The sequence below is a fragment of the Mus musculus genome, chromosome 6 (assembly GCF_000001635.26).
Source record: "Mus musculus strain C57BL/6J chromosome 6, GRCm38.p6 C57BL/6J".
NCBI classification, from domain to species: Eukaryota; Metazoa; Chordata; class Mammalia; order Rodentia; family Muridae; genus Mus; species Mus musculus.
The window spans coordinates 72,096,598-72,115,063 of record NC_000072.6 but is presented as its reverse complement, the minus strand read 5'-3'; the positions used below and the strand labels follow the sequence as shown (position 1 = coordinate 72,115,063).

Sequence of the window (18,466 nt, the reverse complement as noted above, 5' to 3'; positions counted from 1 at the left end):
AACCTGGGGGGGCCCCCCGCCCTGAGAGGACCAAGAGGAAGAGGAGGCAGCGACAGATTGACTAAGATGTGATGAAAGGAATGTGGTGATGAAAGAGAGCACACCAAAGATCCGTGTCCCACTCACAGGGAGAAGCAGGCATGAGTGTCAGGCTTTGTGTAGCTTGGGGTGGCGATGAACCTGACGTGAGAGGTGATCGGATGCCAGGGCCTAGGAGGACGATGGGATGTGGACTGTGCTTTGACAGTGTCTGTCCTGACAGCCAGCCTTCCTCCACGGAGCCAAGGGAATTAAGTTGCAAGGCGTTTTTTCCCAGTGTGTCTGCACTACCATTTACTATCCACACATGGGAAAATAAGAGACAGCTGCTAGAAAACTTTTGTGATTTTGTAAACTTGTAGTGGAGAAAAGACAGCATGGCGGATAGGCTTCACGCAGGGGAGTAAAGGAAAGATGGAGTGTGCACCTTAAACTTCCTAGTAATAACTGCAAAATCCATCTAGTTCTGGCAGAAGTAGACGGGGATGGGGCTGGGCACATGAAGCTAACAAGCTCAGCCCAGAGACCTAGCTACTGTGGGGGCAAGAGCAAATGCCTGAGCATGGTCAAGAAGGAATGGTGCCGGGGTGCAGTGCAGACAAGAGGAAGGCAGGATTGGGGTCTGTGATGGCATAAGCTAGTCACCTGAGAGGAGGGAGCCTCCATTGGGAAAGTGCTTCCATAACACCGGGCTGTAGGACATTTTCTTACTTAGTGATTGGTGAGGAAGGGCCCAGCTCATTGCAGGTGTTGCCGACCCTGGGCTGGTGGTCCTAGATTCTATTTAAAAAGCAGGCTGAGAAAGCCACGATGAACCAGTCTGTAAGCAGCACTTCCTCAAGGTCTGCATCAGCTCCTGCCTCCAGGTTCCTACCCTGCCTGAGTTCCCATCCGACTCCCTTTGATGGCTGTGATGGTTATTCTTGGTTGTCAACTTGACCGTATCTGGAATTAACTAAAACCCCTAAATGGGACACAAAATTCCAGTGAGGAATTTTGCTTATTTTGAAGTGGGAAGAACCACTTCTAATCTGAAGACACACCTTTAATCTAGATCTTTTGAAGCAGAAGCCTAGAAAGAATCTAGGCCATGCCATCTGCAGGAAGCCTATGCAAGGACATGGAAGAAGGAAGGGTTTGCTCTTTGCCTGTTTCCTTTTGCCTTGCTACAAAGTCTCCATTGCCCTTAGAGTCAATTTCTTTGAGATTCAAGTATATACTGAAGTCCAGCTGAGACATTCAGCCTCATGGACTGAACAAATACTGGACTCTAGGACCTTCTAGTTATAGGCAGCTATTGTTAGGTTAGGTAGACCACAGCCTATAAGCTATTCTAATAGATCATTTATATATATAACATATATATGTATATATTATTGATTGATTGATTATTTATTTATAGGGGGGATTCATTCTGTAAATTTTGTTACTCTAGAGAACCATGACTAATATAATGAACAGAGATGTGAAAATGTAACTGAAATAAACCTTTTTTTCCCCAAGTTACTTTTGGTTCTGATGTTTCATCACTTCTATGGTGACTCTAACAGCAGAGCTGTCTGGGGTTTTCCGTAAATGATGTATGCTGCTTGCCCGGGGAAAATTCAGTTTCTGCAGTAAGGGAGAAAATAGGTAGGTCTAGAACAGACAAGGATCTAGATAAGGATAAGGAAGAGAAGAGATAAGGTCCCTACAGTGATAAAATCCCAATGGGGAAGACCAGTGCTCAGACTTCTCTTGGGGAAAACTACCTTGAGGAAGTTGAACAGATGAAAAAAAGAAATATTAAGGTAAAAAAAAGCTATGAAGGATGTGGTGGTAGCTTACACCTGCAATGTCAGCAACCAGGGGGAAAAGGCAGGAGAATTACCTGCTTGGGGTACAATCTGAAAAATCTGTCAAAAAAGGGGGGGGGAGGGGAAGAAATGGATAAAATTGGTAGCTTTGTAGGGTTTAGATATTTCTGGAACTCTCATCATCTAAGTTGAATAGTTCTGGACAAATTTTTAAATTGCTTAACTCAGGAGCAGGGGCCACCTTAGAAGCCCCGATGCATCCCCAGGAAAGGGTAATTTGTCAGTTAAGTTTCACTGGTCCTGCCAATGTTCACAGTAAAGACATGGAGACAACAACGGCTGAGTCCCTGCTTTGGATATCAACCGTCCAAGAAGGTAACATGATCTCAGAGAGAGGGAGCTGTGCAGGGCTGCAGCGGGGTGTCTGCACTGAGCAGGGCAGTCTGCAGCTGTCAGTGGGCAGGCAAGGCAAGCAGCAGCACTGGGGTTGGCGAGCGGGGGCTGCGCTGCAATGGGTGCCAGTAAGTTCTAAATCAGTCTCTCTTAGCCTCACCCCAAAGGGAGAGGCAGCCTGAAGCAATGATGGGCAAAGATGCTTCTTGCTTGCTTCAAAATGGAGCCCCATGGAAGACACCATGCTGGGTGAAATAAATTGAATACAGAAAGACAAATCCCACATGTGTGATTCTTAAAAAATAAAAAACCCTCAAGAATACAGACAGAGAGAATTCAACAGCAGTTACCACAGGCAGGAGCAGGATAGGCATTGGGGGACTGAGAAGGACGGTAGGGAAGCAAAGCAAAGCAGAAGAGGCGCCATCCTGAAGGAAACTGACAACAGGCTTGGCGGAAGGTTGGACACTGTCCCTTCAAGTCTAAAAATCCAAAAATCTTATTTGTTTTTATACTTTTATTTCTGAAGCTTGCCACAGAAAAACCTGATCTTTCTCTGGTTCTATTGTCTCTTTCCAAAGTATGTACTTGCGATTTGTTAGCACCAAATTATTCTTACTTTTCTTTTCTCTTTATTCATCCTTTCTGAACTCTTTCAAAGGTAGAATCAGTTGCTATGCCAAGCTGGACCAGAGACCAATATTTTCTACTCCTTGACCTTTTATACAAAATTAACTCTTTATATGTGAGATGAAAAAAAAAGTTGTCTAAATAGTTAATGATTTTTATAAGAATTAAATGAGATAATAATACAACTGAAAACCTGACCCAGTGCCCTTCGAAGCTTGTGTTGTGGGCAGTTCACTGGTGCATGAGGGAGCAGGTACTCAGAGGCACAGCTTATGGGCGACAGAGCACAGGCGGAACTTAGGACCATTTGAGTTTGTAGAGGGAACGGCTGCAGAGAGCACAGCTCACCTGATCCCAGAGCTCTGCTTTTCAGCTCGGTTTCCCCTGCCACCCTGGCTATGTTAATTTGGGGAATACTTAGCTTTCAAGGCTCAGGCTGACAAATTAAATTAGGCTGCAAACATCAGCCTTCTCTCTGTGCCGCACCAGACTCAGCAGGCATTGCAACAAAAATTAATTGCTGAAAATCTATGGCAATCACCCAGAGCTGATAAAAACCAACTGGTAATATTGCTGCTCAAAAGTAACAGATTCTAAGGTTAGAACTTCATCTGAGGCCTGAGATAGAGGCATCCCCTTTTAGGGCCATTTCTGGTTATGTTATTTATCTAATTAAATATATTTTGTTATCCAGAAGAACAACTGCCCTATTGCTGCTTAGACTATTCCCTGTTAGTAAGTTGGGTTAGCGGAAGGAACAGAAAGCAGATGGAAATAAAATGAACAAGTATAGTTATCTAATGTACCATGTGAGGGCTGAAGCTAATAATACCAGTTGGGTGTGGTGGCACGTGCCTATAACCCTGGCACCGGGGAAGCTGAAACAGGAGGATTGCTGCAAGTGTGATGCAGAGCCTGGGGTATACACCGAGTTCAAGGCCAGCCTGAACCTGTCTCAAAAAAAAAAAAACACACACAAATCAAAACAATTATTTAAAGTAGGTCAAAATGTATGAGGGGCTCTTGTTAGAGATGTTTATTACAGGCACTCCAATCACAGAGATGGGAGCTGCGAGATGACAGGTCCACGAATTGGCTTTATTGCAGAGACCACTTTCCTGTCTACGTACTGCAGAACCTGTTGTAAACCTCACAGAGCCACTATGAAATGGCTCTGTGCTTTAGGCAGCAGGCATGGCTTTGGACACTCTTGATTTCTAACTTCTTTCTCCACTCTAGCAATCAACCCACTCTTCCTTGCCCAAGTGATTTCCATCCCCACACAATCTAGGTAGCTAACCACAGGCTTGCTTTAGCATTGCAACACACACACACACACACACACACACACACACACACGCTTAGAATCCTAGCCTGTAACAATACAGAGATAAGGTCTTCTGCATCATTGTTCCACCTTGGTGCCTACATGTTCAGCTCCACAGTTGGTGGGAGGGGTGGTTCCATTTATCATCAGACATTCAGCCACATCTCTAGACCACTCCTCCTCCTGCTCCTCCTGTGTGTCAATCAAAAATGTCTCTTGTGGGAGTGGAGAAATGGCTCCATTATTACGAGTGCTTACCACTCTTTCGGATGACCTGAGTTTGGTTCCCAACACAAACACACACACACACACACACACACACACACACACTCGCACACACACACAAAGAGGAGGCAACTCACAACCATCTATAACTCCAGTTCCAAGGAATCTGAGGTACTCAGGCCTCCATGGGCATCTGAACAAACTTGGTGCACATAAAGTCACATAGGCAAGCACAAATACACATAAAAATAAATAATAAATAATCCTTTTAATAAAATTTTATTTCCTGGGCCAATAGGATAGCTCACTATGGAAAGACATTTGCCTCAAAGCTTAAAGTCCTGTGTTCGACCCAAGGCCCGCATGGTGGAAGAAGAGGCTCTGGAAGTTGTCCTCTGGCCTCCAAACTCCTGCCATGGCACTCATGCCTACACACACACACACCGTCTCAATAAAATGTAGTAAGATTTAAATGTCCCTAGATGTTGCCACATGTCCCTGGGGAACAAAAGCACCCTGGCACTGTTGGTACAGTTAATTATACATATTAATATTCCAACATATTCCTCATAGAAGAGTCAAGAAAGGTAATCAGACTTACACGCCAAGCTACAAGAAAAACTAATGACAACTGCATTTCAATATCTAAGATTCTGTGTCGGGGTTGAAAATGCACAATTTCAAGAGATCTTGGTTTATCAGGTCCTTACCTGTCAATGGTATACAAGACAACTAACGTGAACTGGTCTGAGCCCACACACAGGTGGGCTGAACAAAGCAGGCTAAGAGCTGGTGCACAGCAGTGGGAGGAGAGCACCCACTCACAGATCCAACTGATGGTTGTTGCGTGCTTCACCCATCTCAGTCCCATGTCACTATCTCCCTTTCCCACATCCACAGGGTGGGCAGGGCCTAATCCGACTTTCACAAGCAGTCACCCCCACAAACCGCAGAAAGTGCTGTCACTGAGTTCCCTCCAACACCTCCCTCCGTCACTTCAGCCAGGGCTTTGTAACCACACCTTGAACAAGAGCCACTTGAGGCTATAAAGCATGCAAATCCCTATATTTCGTGCTCAGAATGTGACACCTGACTGGATTAGATGAAGGTGTCCATTTTCAAGCAAGCTCCCTCGTGTAACGTGGGCATAGCACTTTAAAAATAAATCCTCCTTTTAAGCAAGTTTTCCACAGCACAGACAGACACATGGGATAAACAGGTTCCGGCCTGACAGCTGTCCAGACTCTACAAACAGAGCCAAGAAATAAGGGTCGGTCTGCTATGAAGAACAAAACCACTGTTGTTAGAATCTGCAGCCTCCTGTTGTGGCCAATTAACCCTTCATGATTCACTTTAGTCCACACCAGTGAGATCCCTCTGGTGTGAAGGGGGAGACATTACCATCACTTAGCCCTCTGCTCTTTACAAGGTTAAAATATTAAGGCGATAAATTCTGAACGCTTGGAATACTTTCTAAAACCACTCATTCTCTAAAGTGAGAAATGTGACTCATGGGCACAGATGGTGCCTCTCCAATATCTTACCCAATAATCCCTGGGGCTTGCCTTTCTTGCCTTCCTCGATTAAGACCCTTGATAAACAGCTTATCACCTCTCAACCTGCTCATTTGCTTTGCTACTTGACTGCCCTGTGCTGGAGATAGCCAGACATCAGCCGATTTACCTGTGTTCCACACTAATGTAGGAGATCGACAGGCACTGCTTGCCCAAAGGGACTGATTGAAGCATGAAGGGATGACTGCCAGCTTGCACTGGTCACTCAAATTCACCTGTATCCCTAATCACCAAATCCAAACACAACCATCACTGTATGTTTTGTTTCGTTTCTATTCTTTCTATCTATTTATCTGTCTGTCTGTCTGTCTGTCTGTCTGTCTTTGTTTTTTTGGAGTCAGGGTTTCTCTGTGTAGCCCTGAAACTTGCTCTGTAGTCCAGGCTGACCTCCAACTCAGAGACCCGCCTGCCTCTGCCTCCCAAGTGCTGGGGTTGAAGGCCTGCGCCATTACTCCTGGCTCACAGGATGTTTCTTAAGTGTCCAGGTTGTACATAAGACCCTTGAATGTGAGATGAGGAAGGCTCAGGCAAACCGATCAATGGCTGTCCCACATACCAGCAGGGACAGGCCTGGGAGCAAAAGCAACTGGATCTGTCTGGTGCTGCCACCTTCCTCAGAACAGGGAAGAGTTGAAATGCTCAACTCTTTGTCAATTTGATGTGGGCCAAGTCATGGTTGGAGTAAGTTTACTAGTTGCAAAAATTCGGGTTGGGTAAAACCTTTCTGTTGCTTGTCTTCCTTCTTGGGATGTTAGAATCTTCACTTGTCTGACTTTCCAAAGAAAGAACAGTAAATAGCTTGGCTAGTTGAATGGGCACTAAAATGTTGGGGCCAGGGAGGGAGAGAAAGGAGGCAAGAGTAAATGGCAGTAGTCTAAAGACCCCCCCAAAAGGAAAGAGTGGACAGGATTTTTTTTTAAGTTCCAACACACACACAAGAGAGAGAGAGAGAGGGAGAGAGAGAGAGAGAGACAGACTACAACAATGTTTATTTTGGGCTGGGCTTGAGGGCAGACAGCCATGAACGGTGGAGAAGGGAATGGTCTGGCTAGGAAGGAAAGGTAGAAAAGAGGAATAAAAATTTGTATCAGTTTCTCTTCCTCTGCTGACCGGAGCGCTGCAGTCTCTGCAGAGGGAAGCTGCAGACAGAGCAAGACCTGTGAGCCTACACACCATAAACCATTACAGGCCCCAACTTGGAGATCCTCCTTTGAATCCAAGAACTGGTCCCCATCACTACCTTTCCACAGAGGAACCCAGCTGGAAGTACAAAAGATTCCTCAAACTGGATTTTAAAATGTTGGGGGTGGGGGCAGCACAAACTGGAATCAGTCTGGAGGGGGTGGACGATAGAAGTTTTGGGGGCAGGAATTGGAAGAATCATCAAAGTACATTGTATGTATGTATGAAATTCTCAAAAATTAATTAAAATATTCTGCTTTTAGAAGTGTAAGATTTCTACTGAAATGTACAACTTGGGGTTCTCTCAAGGCACTGGGGAATACTTTTTTGCTTTGTAGGTCTTGTTTTGGGACAGTATCTTCCCCATTACTCCACAATAATTTCCAATTCAGGATCCTCCCGTTCAGTCTCCCGAGTGCTGGGATCACAAGTGTATGCTGCAATGCCAACAAGGGCAGACCCATCTTTAGTAGGCAAATGTGTGGCTTGTATCTTATCTACTGTCGAGGACTAGATCTTACAGGGCACAGATGTGTGTTTGGGTTTAAATACACTTCAAAGTCTGCGTGGGAAACGTCTCTCACAGGACTATGGTAGGTCTAGTTTAAACCAGAGCTGGTTGACCAGATGCCCCTGAGGCCAGCTACAAACCAGGAAGCCTCTTAGAATAGCAGCAATAGCGGGGATAACAGAAAGAACTCTGAGGCCAATGGAGACCAGGTCTTCATTCTGTTTCCTGCAGAGGTCAGGAGGGACAGATGCTGAGGAACGCTCAACAATACAGGAAATGAGCAGCAGTGGCCACACAAGACGCAGCCAGCCATGCCACAGCTTCTGTGTCCACAGTGTCAGAACACCCATGAGCTGGAGGCTGCAGAGATGTCCACTTTGCTTTCTGAAACAATTCTATACTTAGAGAAAGACTGCAAGAACGATACTTATATTCTCATCTACCCTTCACACAATAACTGCCCCCACCATGGTTAACGTGTGTGCTGTCGTTCTATTAGGATATAATATGCATAATTTATTTAAATGCCTGAAAGAAAATTGTAGGCACTGTCACCCCTAAATATTTTATTTTCCTAGAAATGAAATCATTCCTTATATGAGCACAGTATAACGATCAATGCGAGGGCCTGGACACTGACTCGAAACTAGAGTCTAATATAAAGGTCTCAAGAAGAGTTCTCTAGTCATTTCAAGTGATGACTTTCAAACAAAAACAGAAACAACTTTTTCTCCGTTTTCCAGGATACCATCCAGGATCACATATGAGGCCTAATGTCATGTTGGGTTGGCTTCCTTTATCTCTCGTGACCTTGACATTTTTTGAAAAGTACAGGCCAAGTAGTTTGCAGAATGTTCCCCAGTTGGGGTTCGTCTGACGTTTCTTCACGATTAGATTCGAGTTATGCACTGGGGCCAGAGCAGCAGAGAGTGAAGTGCTTTTCTCTCAGTGTTTCCTCAGGAGGTGCACGGTGTTCACCCGGCCTGGCACTGGTGGCACCTCGGGTGAACAGCTGGTTAAGGTGGTATAAGCCAGTTGCTATTTTCTCTTTGTGAACTAATAAGGGACTCGATGTGACATACCTAGTGCCTTAGTTACTTTCCTATTGCTGTGAAGAGGCAATGGACCAAGGCAACTCAGTTTTAAAAAAACAAAAAACAAAAACCTTTAATTGCTTATAGTTTCAGAAGGTGAGACTGTGACCATGTGGGAAGAAAGCATGGCAGCAGGCAGGCAAGGTGCTGGGGCAGTAGCTCAGAGCTTACATCCTGATCCTCAAGTTGAAAGCAGAGTGAAAGAAACTGGGCCTGGCATGGGCTTTGGAAATCTCCAAGCCTATCCCTAGTGACTCGCCTTCTCATCTCCCAATCCATCCTAAACAATTCCACCCACTAGGGACAAAGCAAGCATTCAAATGTGTGTGTGTGTATGTGTGTGTCTCATTCAAACCACCACACCTAGGAACTAAGTAAAGTTCCTAGTTTTTCATCAACTCTGATTCAGTAGCCACTGGTAGAGAAAAGGATAAACTGTAAATTAGGTAAGGTCACATTCGAACCTCAGGAATAAGGCTTGTCAGTACAGAGTTGGTGACAATGAATTAGCACCTGGGCCTCTTCCCATATTTGCTTCTTGAAACCTCAACCCATGCTCACTTTTAGCTGGGAGGAAAACAAGGTAGGAGCTGGAGAGGTAGCTCAGTGGTTAAGAGCACTTGTTGCTCTTGTAGAGGACTCTAGTTCAGTTTCCAGCACCCACACGGCAGCTCACGACCATCTATAACTCCAGTTCCAGGAGATCTGATGCCTTCTTCTGGCCTCTTTGAGGAGCAGGCATGCCTATGGCACACATACACACATGCAGGCAAATACTCATACACATAAAATGGAATTTAAAAATCTATAAAAGAAAGAAAACTATAAGCCAGGCGTGGTGGCTCATGCCTTTAATCCCAGCACTCGGGAGGCAGAGGCAGGTGGATTTCTGAGTTCAAGCCCAGCCTGATCTACAGAGCGAGTTCCAGGACAGCTAGGGCTATACAAAGAAACCCTGTCTCGAAAAACCAAAAAAATAAAAAAATAAAAAAGAAAGACAACTATATGTCCTCTAGATAGGACCCAAGACTATATTAGTTATAGAGTGTCTATTAAAGACTTTCTGAGAATCCAGAAGCAAGCACAGATGCTGAACCCAGGGAGCTGACACCCAGTCACACCAATGCCTGTTTTTGTTTTGTGTTTACTTGTTTGAGTCTTTTAATGAGAACACCGAGGGGGCTCTACTCTGTGATTCCGCCTCCTCCTCTGGTATAATGGTGGTTAGGGACACTAATTTGCTTTACCTAGGAAATATTTCAAGAGGCCTGAGAAGGACATAAGGTAAACTGACTCTCTCTATTACTGTCTGTCTTACTCTTTCCGCTTTGTGTTTCTGTTAAGCTGGCTGGCCAGCCTCCTGCCCTGCCCTATCAGCAACACTGAGGTAACCAGACTGCAGCCACACAGTTTTTATGTAGGCGCTCCATATCCGAACTCAGGCCCTCACATTTGTACACACTCTTTTCCTCCTCCAGCCATCTCCCCAGCCTTGAACTCTTGCTGTTTACAAAGTCAGAAACGTCAGAGAACATTTAACAGTGGAAAGAAGATTAGAAAGACGTCCTACAACGCAGGGGTGCCCGTTGCTATCACTCTTCTTATCTATATTCTGTCAGCCTTTAATATCACATAAACAGGGTTGAGCCTTCTTTGACCTGAATTCCACTGGGGATGAAGCCCTATTACAAAGGGCTGGAATTTTGTCAATCGTCTCAAGGATGGTCAAACAACTAGAATCCTTCCAGAAGCATAAGAGAGAAGTTAATGTATTACAGGCTGCCTTTGGATAATAGGGCTTAAATTTCTCATATAGCCTTGGTTGGGAAGGGCTGCTCTACACTGGTATGGAATTTGCTTTGTTGTTCGCGTAACAATTCTCCCTATCCCTCAGTTTTGTTTTGTTTTTTTGTTCTTTGTTTTTTTTTAACTAAGTAGCCTTAAATCCAATGTAATAATCTTCCTACCTCTGGCTCCCTGGGTTACAAGCATAAACATTCATGCCCAGATTTATAATCCTATAAATAAACATTTAATAAACAAATATTACATACCAGGAACTGAGGATAGAAAAATAAATAAGGCATAATCCCTTTCCTCTATGAATATGACCAAGGACCCCCAGATACCCAAAGCACCACCAATGAGATCATGGGTCTGATAGGTAAGGAGCCACAGTCCATCAGAGGAAACCAGGGAGGCCATCCAGAGGACATGATGAGCCATGGGTGCTCCAGGGTAAGGAGGACTTCAGAATGGGTTCCAGATGATGTTGGTTAATCCAGAGGTGTGCGGAGACTCCATACCAGGGTCCTACAGGACAGCGGTCAGAAGACTCAACTAAGCAGACCCCGGGACATCCACTCCATGGTTCTAAGCAGGACAATGGCGAGAGCCGCCTGGGCAGGCACTGGGTGGTCAGAGGTCACCGAGCTTGTGGTGGTTTGAATGAAAAGGAGTCAGCATTAGGAGTCAGCATTCCTCCTTGCTGGAGGAGGTGTTGCTACCCCCAGGGTGGTCGCTCTTCCTGGACTCTATACTGGGCACTAGGGCGAAGTGTTCCAAGAGGTTTTAGAGCTTTGGGGGCGCTCCTCCGAAGAAGGAACATGTCTGCTCCAGCGCCTTAGTTACTGACTAGTGACTTACTTAGTCTGAATAGGAACTGGAGGGGACTGGAGGGCAGATGTCACTAGTGTAGGGACAGCAGGTCCTGCCTGGTTGGAGAAGTCTGAGGATAATGTTTGAAGGGCCCAGCCCAAGAGGGACAATATCCTGAGGCTGACAGAGAAATGAGCAGTCCCTACCAGAGGTGCTGAAATGATACTGGAGGAATAAGAGGGATTTTTCTAAGTGGAACTGGATGTTGAAGAAACCTCTTTTGAGGCTTGACTACAGATGGAGACATCCCCTCATGAGGTAGTATGAGACAGAAGGCTGACCACGGAGACCCAAGTTCTGATGGGATATCTTCTGAGGGATCGGAATACATTATTTGCTGCAAAGACATGGGAACCGTAGCCTCATCTACTATCTCCAAGCCTAGGTCTGAATCCTAGCTCTGCCCTCTGGAACTTCTTACCTCTTTTTTGACCTTAACACCCTTCTTTATAAAACGGGAGGGATAGGATAATGGTACCAAGCTCACAGCGCTATGGTGAAATCTAATGAGCTAGTCTATGTAACGTTTCTACACCCAGTGAGGACAGACTGAGAAAACTACTTCTCATGGTTTACAAGAGAGGGAGCGGGGAGCAGGCTTTGAAGACTGAGTATGACGAACCGATTATAAAATATTCATTAACGAATTACATATGGTTAGAAGCTGTGGGCTCTAGGTGCGTGTGAGTTTAGAAGTCAATATCTTCCAGAGAAGTGGAAACTTGAATCTACCTGTTTCTTTTTAATTTTTTAAAGATTTATGTTTTTATTCTTATTTTTCATTTTATTACTTTGTGTGTGTGTGTGTGTGTGTGTGTCTGTGTGTGTGTGTGTCTGTGTGTGTGTGTGTCTGTGTGTGTGGATGCACACATGCCATGGTATACACGTGGAGATCATGCATGTGGAGACCTCTTTTTCTGAGTTCACTCCTTCCAGCATGGTGGTCCTGGGTATCAAACTCAGGTTGTCACACTTGGCAGCAGAGGCCTTTGCCCACTGAGCCAACTTGCCAGCCATTACTTTTATTTTGTAATTCCGTGTGTAGCACACGCGTGGGTATGTATGTGCATGTGAGTGCACGTGCCCGCAGAGGCTGGCAGAAGGCACAGCATGATCCACAGCTGGAGTTACAGGCAGTTGCGAGCTGCCCGACTTAGATGCTAGACATGGAATTCCAGTTCTCTGTGAAAGCAGCAAGCTTTCTCACCACAAAGCCAGCTCTCTAGTCCCTGCCAGCTTCTTTTTACCTTTCCATAAGGGAGGCTACTAGAAAAATTTAAATCATAGGTATGGCTCAGGTTGTTTCTACCGGAGAGCACCCAAACAGAAGGAACATACAGATAAAGATAGGGGCAGCCTGTGCCAGCAGATAACCCTCGCTGACTAAGATCTCAACTGCAGAAAATGGCAAGCAAAGAGAAGGGAAGATCAGAAGCCACTTCATCCCCTTGAACTTCTCGCTGCCTGCCAGTCCAGATAAAGAGAGAAATAAACACGCAGGGGTGAATAACAGCAAGCTAGAAGACGTTGAAAAGACAGATGAGGGGACAGGACAGCCAGGAAGGATGGTGACAACCTCTAAGAGAAACACTTGGTTCTTGATATACATAAGCCCACCATTATGACAATGATAGTCTTATGGTACTACAGGCCTGTAATCCACAGCACTGGGGGGCGGAAGGGGGGTGGGAGTCAAAACTCAAAGCCAGACTGGATTTTACGAACCCTTGCCTGAAAACAAACACCTTTAAAAGTGGCTTCAATGTTCAAAAAGACTTAAGTATTTATTATTCATAAAGTAGACCTTTCACACGCTGTTTGTTGAGCTTATCAAACCCAGTCACATGATACCAACCTATTATAACCCCGGATGGTTTTAAACCTGAGGGGGAAAAGAGAATGCCAGAGTACAGGGGTTCATTCATGATCCAAAAATTCACCCCTGCGTATTGTCAAAATGCTTTCTATTGCTTAAAAACTCAAGCAAGAAAAGGCTTTTCCTGTAGGTAAGTGAAACAGACTGGGTGGAGGTTTGTTTGCATTCAGCTGGGTGGAGACTAAGAGCAAACTAAGTGGTCAACTAGACACATTCTCCACTTCAAGAGGCTCTTGGAGCTCAGCCTGCCCTGTGCTAAGACCCAAGGAGAGCCAGGACTCTGTAGGACTGATCTTCCTGGGGCCGCATAGAACAGGGCCTGGCAGAGACTTCCTACTGAAAAAGCACCGCCAGCACCATCATCTGGAACTGCTGCCTTCATCCTTGAGGATGAAGGAGCTCCCGCCATGGTTCATTCTGAGACTAGACTAAAAGAGCTTTGCCTGGGGGGTGGGGTGGGGGTGTGTGTCCTACTGCCCTGCAGGTTCCCATAACACACTCAAGGCATGCCTTACCAAAGCCAGGCACCTGCAGAGCAGTGACAGCGGCACTACCTGGGGCGGACAAACACTGGAAGTTGCTTGACATTCAACAACTGATGACAGACAAGAGGCACCAAACTTACCCTGTGACCACCGCGAGCCACAGCACTGAACCACAGGCAGCACGGGGTTCCCTGCTCCTTCCCTGTCACTTAGTGCTTATAAAGGAAGACACACGCCACAGGTTTCCAAGTCAGCACGGTGTGAGAGAAGCAGGTCAGACCAGGGTAACTGCTAGGAGAGGCGGTGACTGACTGGGTAGGACACAGGTCCTGGTGTTTTCTGTCCCTTGATCTGAGGGTGGCACATGTTACTTTAGGTGGCTCTGCTTTTCCCTACACACGTTTCTAAACGTGGAGGTCAGGAGAGAACTGAGTTAGTTCTTTCCTTCTACTGTGTGGGCTCTGGAGACTGAATTCAGGTCACTAGGCAGCATGCACCTTAGCCCACTGAGCCATCTCACTGGCTTCGTGTGTGTGTGTGTGTGTGTGTGTGTGTGTGTGTGTGTGTGTATCTATCATGACAGCATCTCCTATACCCCAGCTGACTTTTAACTTGCTCTATAGCAGCAGCTGATCTTGGACTCCCAATCCTCCTATCCCCCTGCCTCTATCTCCCAAGTGCTGAAATGAACAAACGTGCTCCAAGTACCTACACAACATTTAAAGAGGAACAAACCTCATCTGGTGTTCAGGTAAGTTAATACCGATTGATGGAGCCTCTCACTTCATTTTTCCCCCTGCTCCTTCACACACCCCACTAATTCCCTCTATGGGAGTGCTCCTGGGTTTCTCTCCCGGGAGAGCTCTAATGCCACCATCCATATTTATGGCTTCCTCCCACACCCCCTCTGCTAACACCTGCCACCCACGCTGATCCAGTCCTTGCTTCTCCATCCTCCGCTGTTATTGTATATATATATATATATATATATATATATATATATATATATATATATATATATATTATATATTCCCAGTTGTTTCTATGCCAAGCCTTCCCAGCCAGACTGGAATGAAGAGCATGCTCTTGGAGGGTGACGGCTGTTCTCTTGGTTCCATAAGCAGAGCAGAATAAAGTCCTCCTCTAAAGCTAGATAGACGTGGAGGGTGACTCTTTCTCCTCCCCACATGTCTTGGTTAGGGTTTCTACTGCTGTAACACCATGACCCAAAGCAACTGGGAGAAAAAAAAGGGTTTAATTTCAGCTTACAATTCCACGTTGCAGTCCATCACTGAGGGAAGTTAGGACAGAAACTGATACACTGCAGGAATCTAGAGGCAGGAGCTGATGCTGAGAGTATGGAAGAACACTGCTTACTGACTTGGTCCCCAGAGATTGCTAAACCTTCTTTCTCATACAACTCAGGACCACTAGCCCACAATGAGCTGGGCCCTCCCCACTTAAGAAACTGTCTCCCAGGCTTGCCTCCAGGACAATCTGGTAAGGGCATTTTTTTTCAAATGATGCTTTCTTTTCTCAAATAATTCCAAGTTACATCAAGTTGACATTAAAAACTACCCAGCACACCATTAATCTGCCAAGAGACAGCTGCTAATTCTCTACTACTTTGCAAGCCCAGTAAGGGAGCAAGAGGTGGAGGAGGCAAGCCAACGACAGGTGTGTTTCTTGATTACCTCCCTGTCCAGTCACCCATTTGACTTGTTTTGATGACATGGGGCAGTGACCAGTGTATGTCAAGCTGAATGCATTTGCAGAATCATCATAAATGTGTGCTTTTAGAATTTCCTGCCAGCCCCCAGCATGCCATTTTCCAGAAGCCTTGTCACACCTCCTCTTACTCTGTTTAAGCCAGGCATGTTGGCACAAGTCTGTGATCCCAGCACTTGGATCAGTGGTTCAAGGCCAGCTTCGGATGCACCAGTGAATTCAAAGCCAGCCTGAACAGCATGCTATCCCCGACTCAAAAACCCAAACCAACCAACCAACCAACGGACCGACCAACCAACAAAACAGCCACCCAAACCTCCAATCATCTCAATTTCTTTTCAAGTCTCAAAGAAAACACTATCAGCCTGATAGCCACAGCACCGACCACATAGCAGACATGAGTGTCAGGAGATGCAGCACTCTGACTACAGTGCTCTGGAAGCTCATATTAATATTCTCTTGACCAAAAACTTGGAAATCAGACAATTCCTAGCCCTGCAACCAGCAATGTGAGAAACCATTCTGAGCTGTCAGGATATGGAATTACACAAAAGAAACCAAAACCTACTTTTCTGGTCCTTTCTTTCAGCAGACAAATCCCTCTTCTCAGGCCCAGCATTTGCGTAGGGCTGCAGGTAGAAGAGGATTTACAGTCATAAACCAAGGGAAGGCTTGGCTAGACACCAGAGGGCAGAGATGAGTGTGAGTCTCCTTCCTTTGTAAGTCTAAAACCCAGCACAGCTCTTGGCTGAAGGAACCTGAAACCCATCGGTCCCAGAAAAAGCACAACACATAAAAATGCCTCTTCCTCCTTTTAAGTACATCTACTTACATTTACACCTAATTTTGCAAAGGCAAAATTCATATATGTGAATTAAGACTGAATTACTGGGGGGAAAGGTATAAAAATTTCATTTCCAAGTCAGCTAGTGATTCTACAGAGTTCTCGCCAATTGACATATTTATTCTAAATGGTTAAAACCACAAACTCATTGTGGAAGAGACCCAAGCCAACAGCAAGTTAAGTCTTCCAGTACAGACCTGGAGAGCAAGCTCCCCACAGGAGGATATCAGTGTCTGCCAAGGTCATCCAGCTGATGTGCAGTAGGGACAAGAGCTTTCATTTACTGGGGTCCTACCAATTGTTCTCTAACACCCTCTCCGCAAAACAAACAAATAAAACAGCGCACAAAGAACGCGTCCCCTCGTCAGGACACAGCTTAAAATTTCCAAGAAACCAAAACGGTCTCCCAATGTGTCTCCTCCGCAGGACTGGCCGCAGAGAGGGGGCAGGGAAGGTCACCAGTGAATTTCTGCCAGCAGAAAGCTACCCACTTTCACACTGCACGTCTACCCACATGGATGCACCAGGAGGGTTCAGGCGCCACTAGTTACCCTGTACAAGGTTCCCCAAAGCAGTCAAGGGAGACACTGAGTCTATTCGACTCTGCCGGCTCAGAAGGTTCCAGCAATGAATTAAAATCCCAGAACCAAGCGACGTGAAGAGGGCCACTCTGGCTGGACCTGCCACGCGGGGCAGGTCATCCTTACCCGCAGCGCCGCGTCCACACCTGCGCAGGCTGCGCCGGGGGCGCCCATGTAGGCAGCCAGGGGCCGCGACCCTCCGCCCGTGTCCCCTAGCAGGCGCGTCCGGCGTCGCAGGGCTGGGGAGGAGCCGCTGGGCCTGGGGTATCGCAAAGGCGGATCGCCGCTATCTGGGCTCCCCGGTGTCCGCTCTGCCGACTGGGGGCTGCGCCACGTACCTCGGCAGGCAGGTGCCGCTGCTTGGCTTCGCAGCTTCTGGGGCCTCCGCGCCGCGCCGCCCACCGCCTCTGTGTGCATGCTAGGGAGGGAGCGCTGGCAAGCCGCCAGCCCGGGGCCCCGCGCCCCAGCCAGCCCCCGGCGCCGCGCTCGCGCCAATTCAGCCCCGGACAGTCCGCTCCCCCGCGCGGATGCTGAGGGGGGTGGGGGTAGGCGGGGGCGGGGTCGCGCGTCACGAGGATAAGGGAGACCAATCAGAGTGCGCCGAGGCCCCGCCTGCGAGCGGACTGTCCCCCCGCCCCCTCCGACTGCTAGTGCGAGGGGGAGCGGGACAACTCCAGCCGAGAAGTAGGTGGGGCGCCAGGCAGCCTAGGATGAGGGTGCCCCGCGCTCGGGGATCTCTTCAACTCTCCCCAGGCTTGCGCGTGATTAGATAGTGGAAGGCGTTCCGGAGAACCTAAGGTGGCTCTGGACCGGTTAAAGGCTTTGACTGAGCATCCAATTAGGAGTCGGAGCTGGGGAACTAAGGGGCTTGACGTAGTCACGTGCTTTATTCGCCAGCTGCCCACTGGTCTTCAGGTAATTACTGGTCCTGGGTTCCTGAGACCCAAGAGACAAATACCAGGACAAGCTAAATCAGCGGTTCTCAACCTGGGGGTCGCCTAATACCAATGGAAGACACGTTTATTTACATTTACGATTCACAACAGTAGTGGAATTACAGTTATGAAGTATCAACGAAAATACTTTTTATGGTCAGGGGTTACCACCACAACTTGAGGAAGTGTATTAAAGGGTCGCAGCATTAGGAAGGTTGAGAACGATTAGGCTACACGGTTGTTACTGTGCTAGTTACCAAAGCCAACCAACTTGTTTTAACAGGAGAAGGAACTGAGGTCTGTGTGGGACTGAGGGTGAGTAGCTTTGAAGTCATTTGGAGGCCGAAGCAGGAACAGAACCTGGGCTTGGAGCGCTCAAATCTTATTTGTCTGAAAGCTAGAGAGGCCCTGGCCTCTCACACCTTATTTTGGAAAGGAAATGCCATACGATTTTTAAAAACACATTTAATAAATCCCAAAATTGGTGCATTAAAAAGGCCTAAAACCGGACTGGATCTCCCTTTTAGGATATTTTTCCCCATGATCTTCTAGAAAAGCCGACAAGAAAGGGATCCAAAGCGCAGAGTA

The 18,466-nt window shown here is 46.7% G+C and overlaps 1 protein-coding gene across 6 annotated transcripts in view; it reads right to left on the bottom strand.

The window, feature by feature from the left end:
- Positions 1-17,512, bottom strand: part of St3gal5 (ST3 beta-galactoside alpha-2,3-sialyltransferase 5) — a 57,020-nt gene extending 39,508 nt beyond the window's left edge. Inside the window, exons 1-2 of one of the 6 annotated variants that reach the window (XM_006505816.3) lie at positions 17,070-17,512; positions 16,087-16,147 (exon numbers count right to left, since the gene is read on the bottom strand). In XM_006505816.3, the coding sequence (XP_006505879.1) occupies positions 16,087-16,147; positions 17,070-17,360 (352 nt within the window). In that variant the 5' untranslated portion in view covers positions 17,361-17,512. Of the gene's footprint in view, positions 1-16,086; positions 16,148-17,069 lie in introns of those variants that run through there. The other 5 variants (XM_006505818.4, NM_011375.3, NM_001035228.2 and 2 more) reach the window with 5 other exon arrangements.
- Between the last annotated feature and the right edge of the window lie 954 nt (positions 17,513-18,466).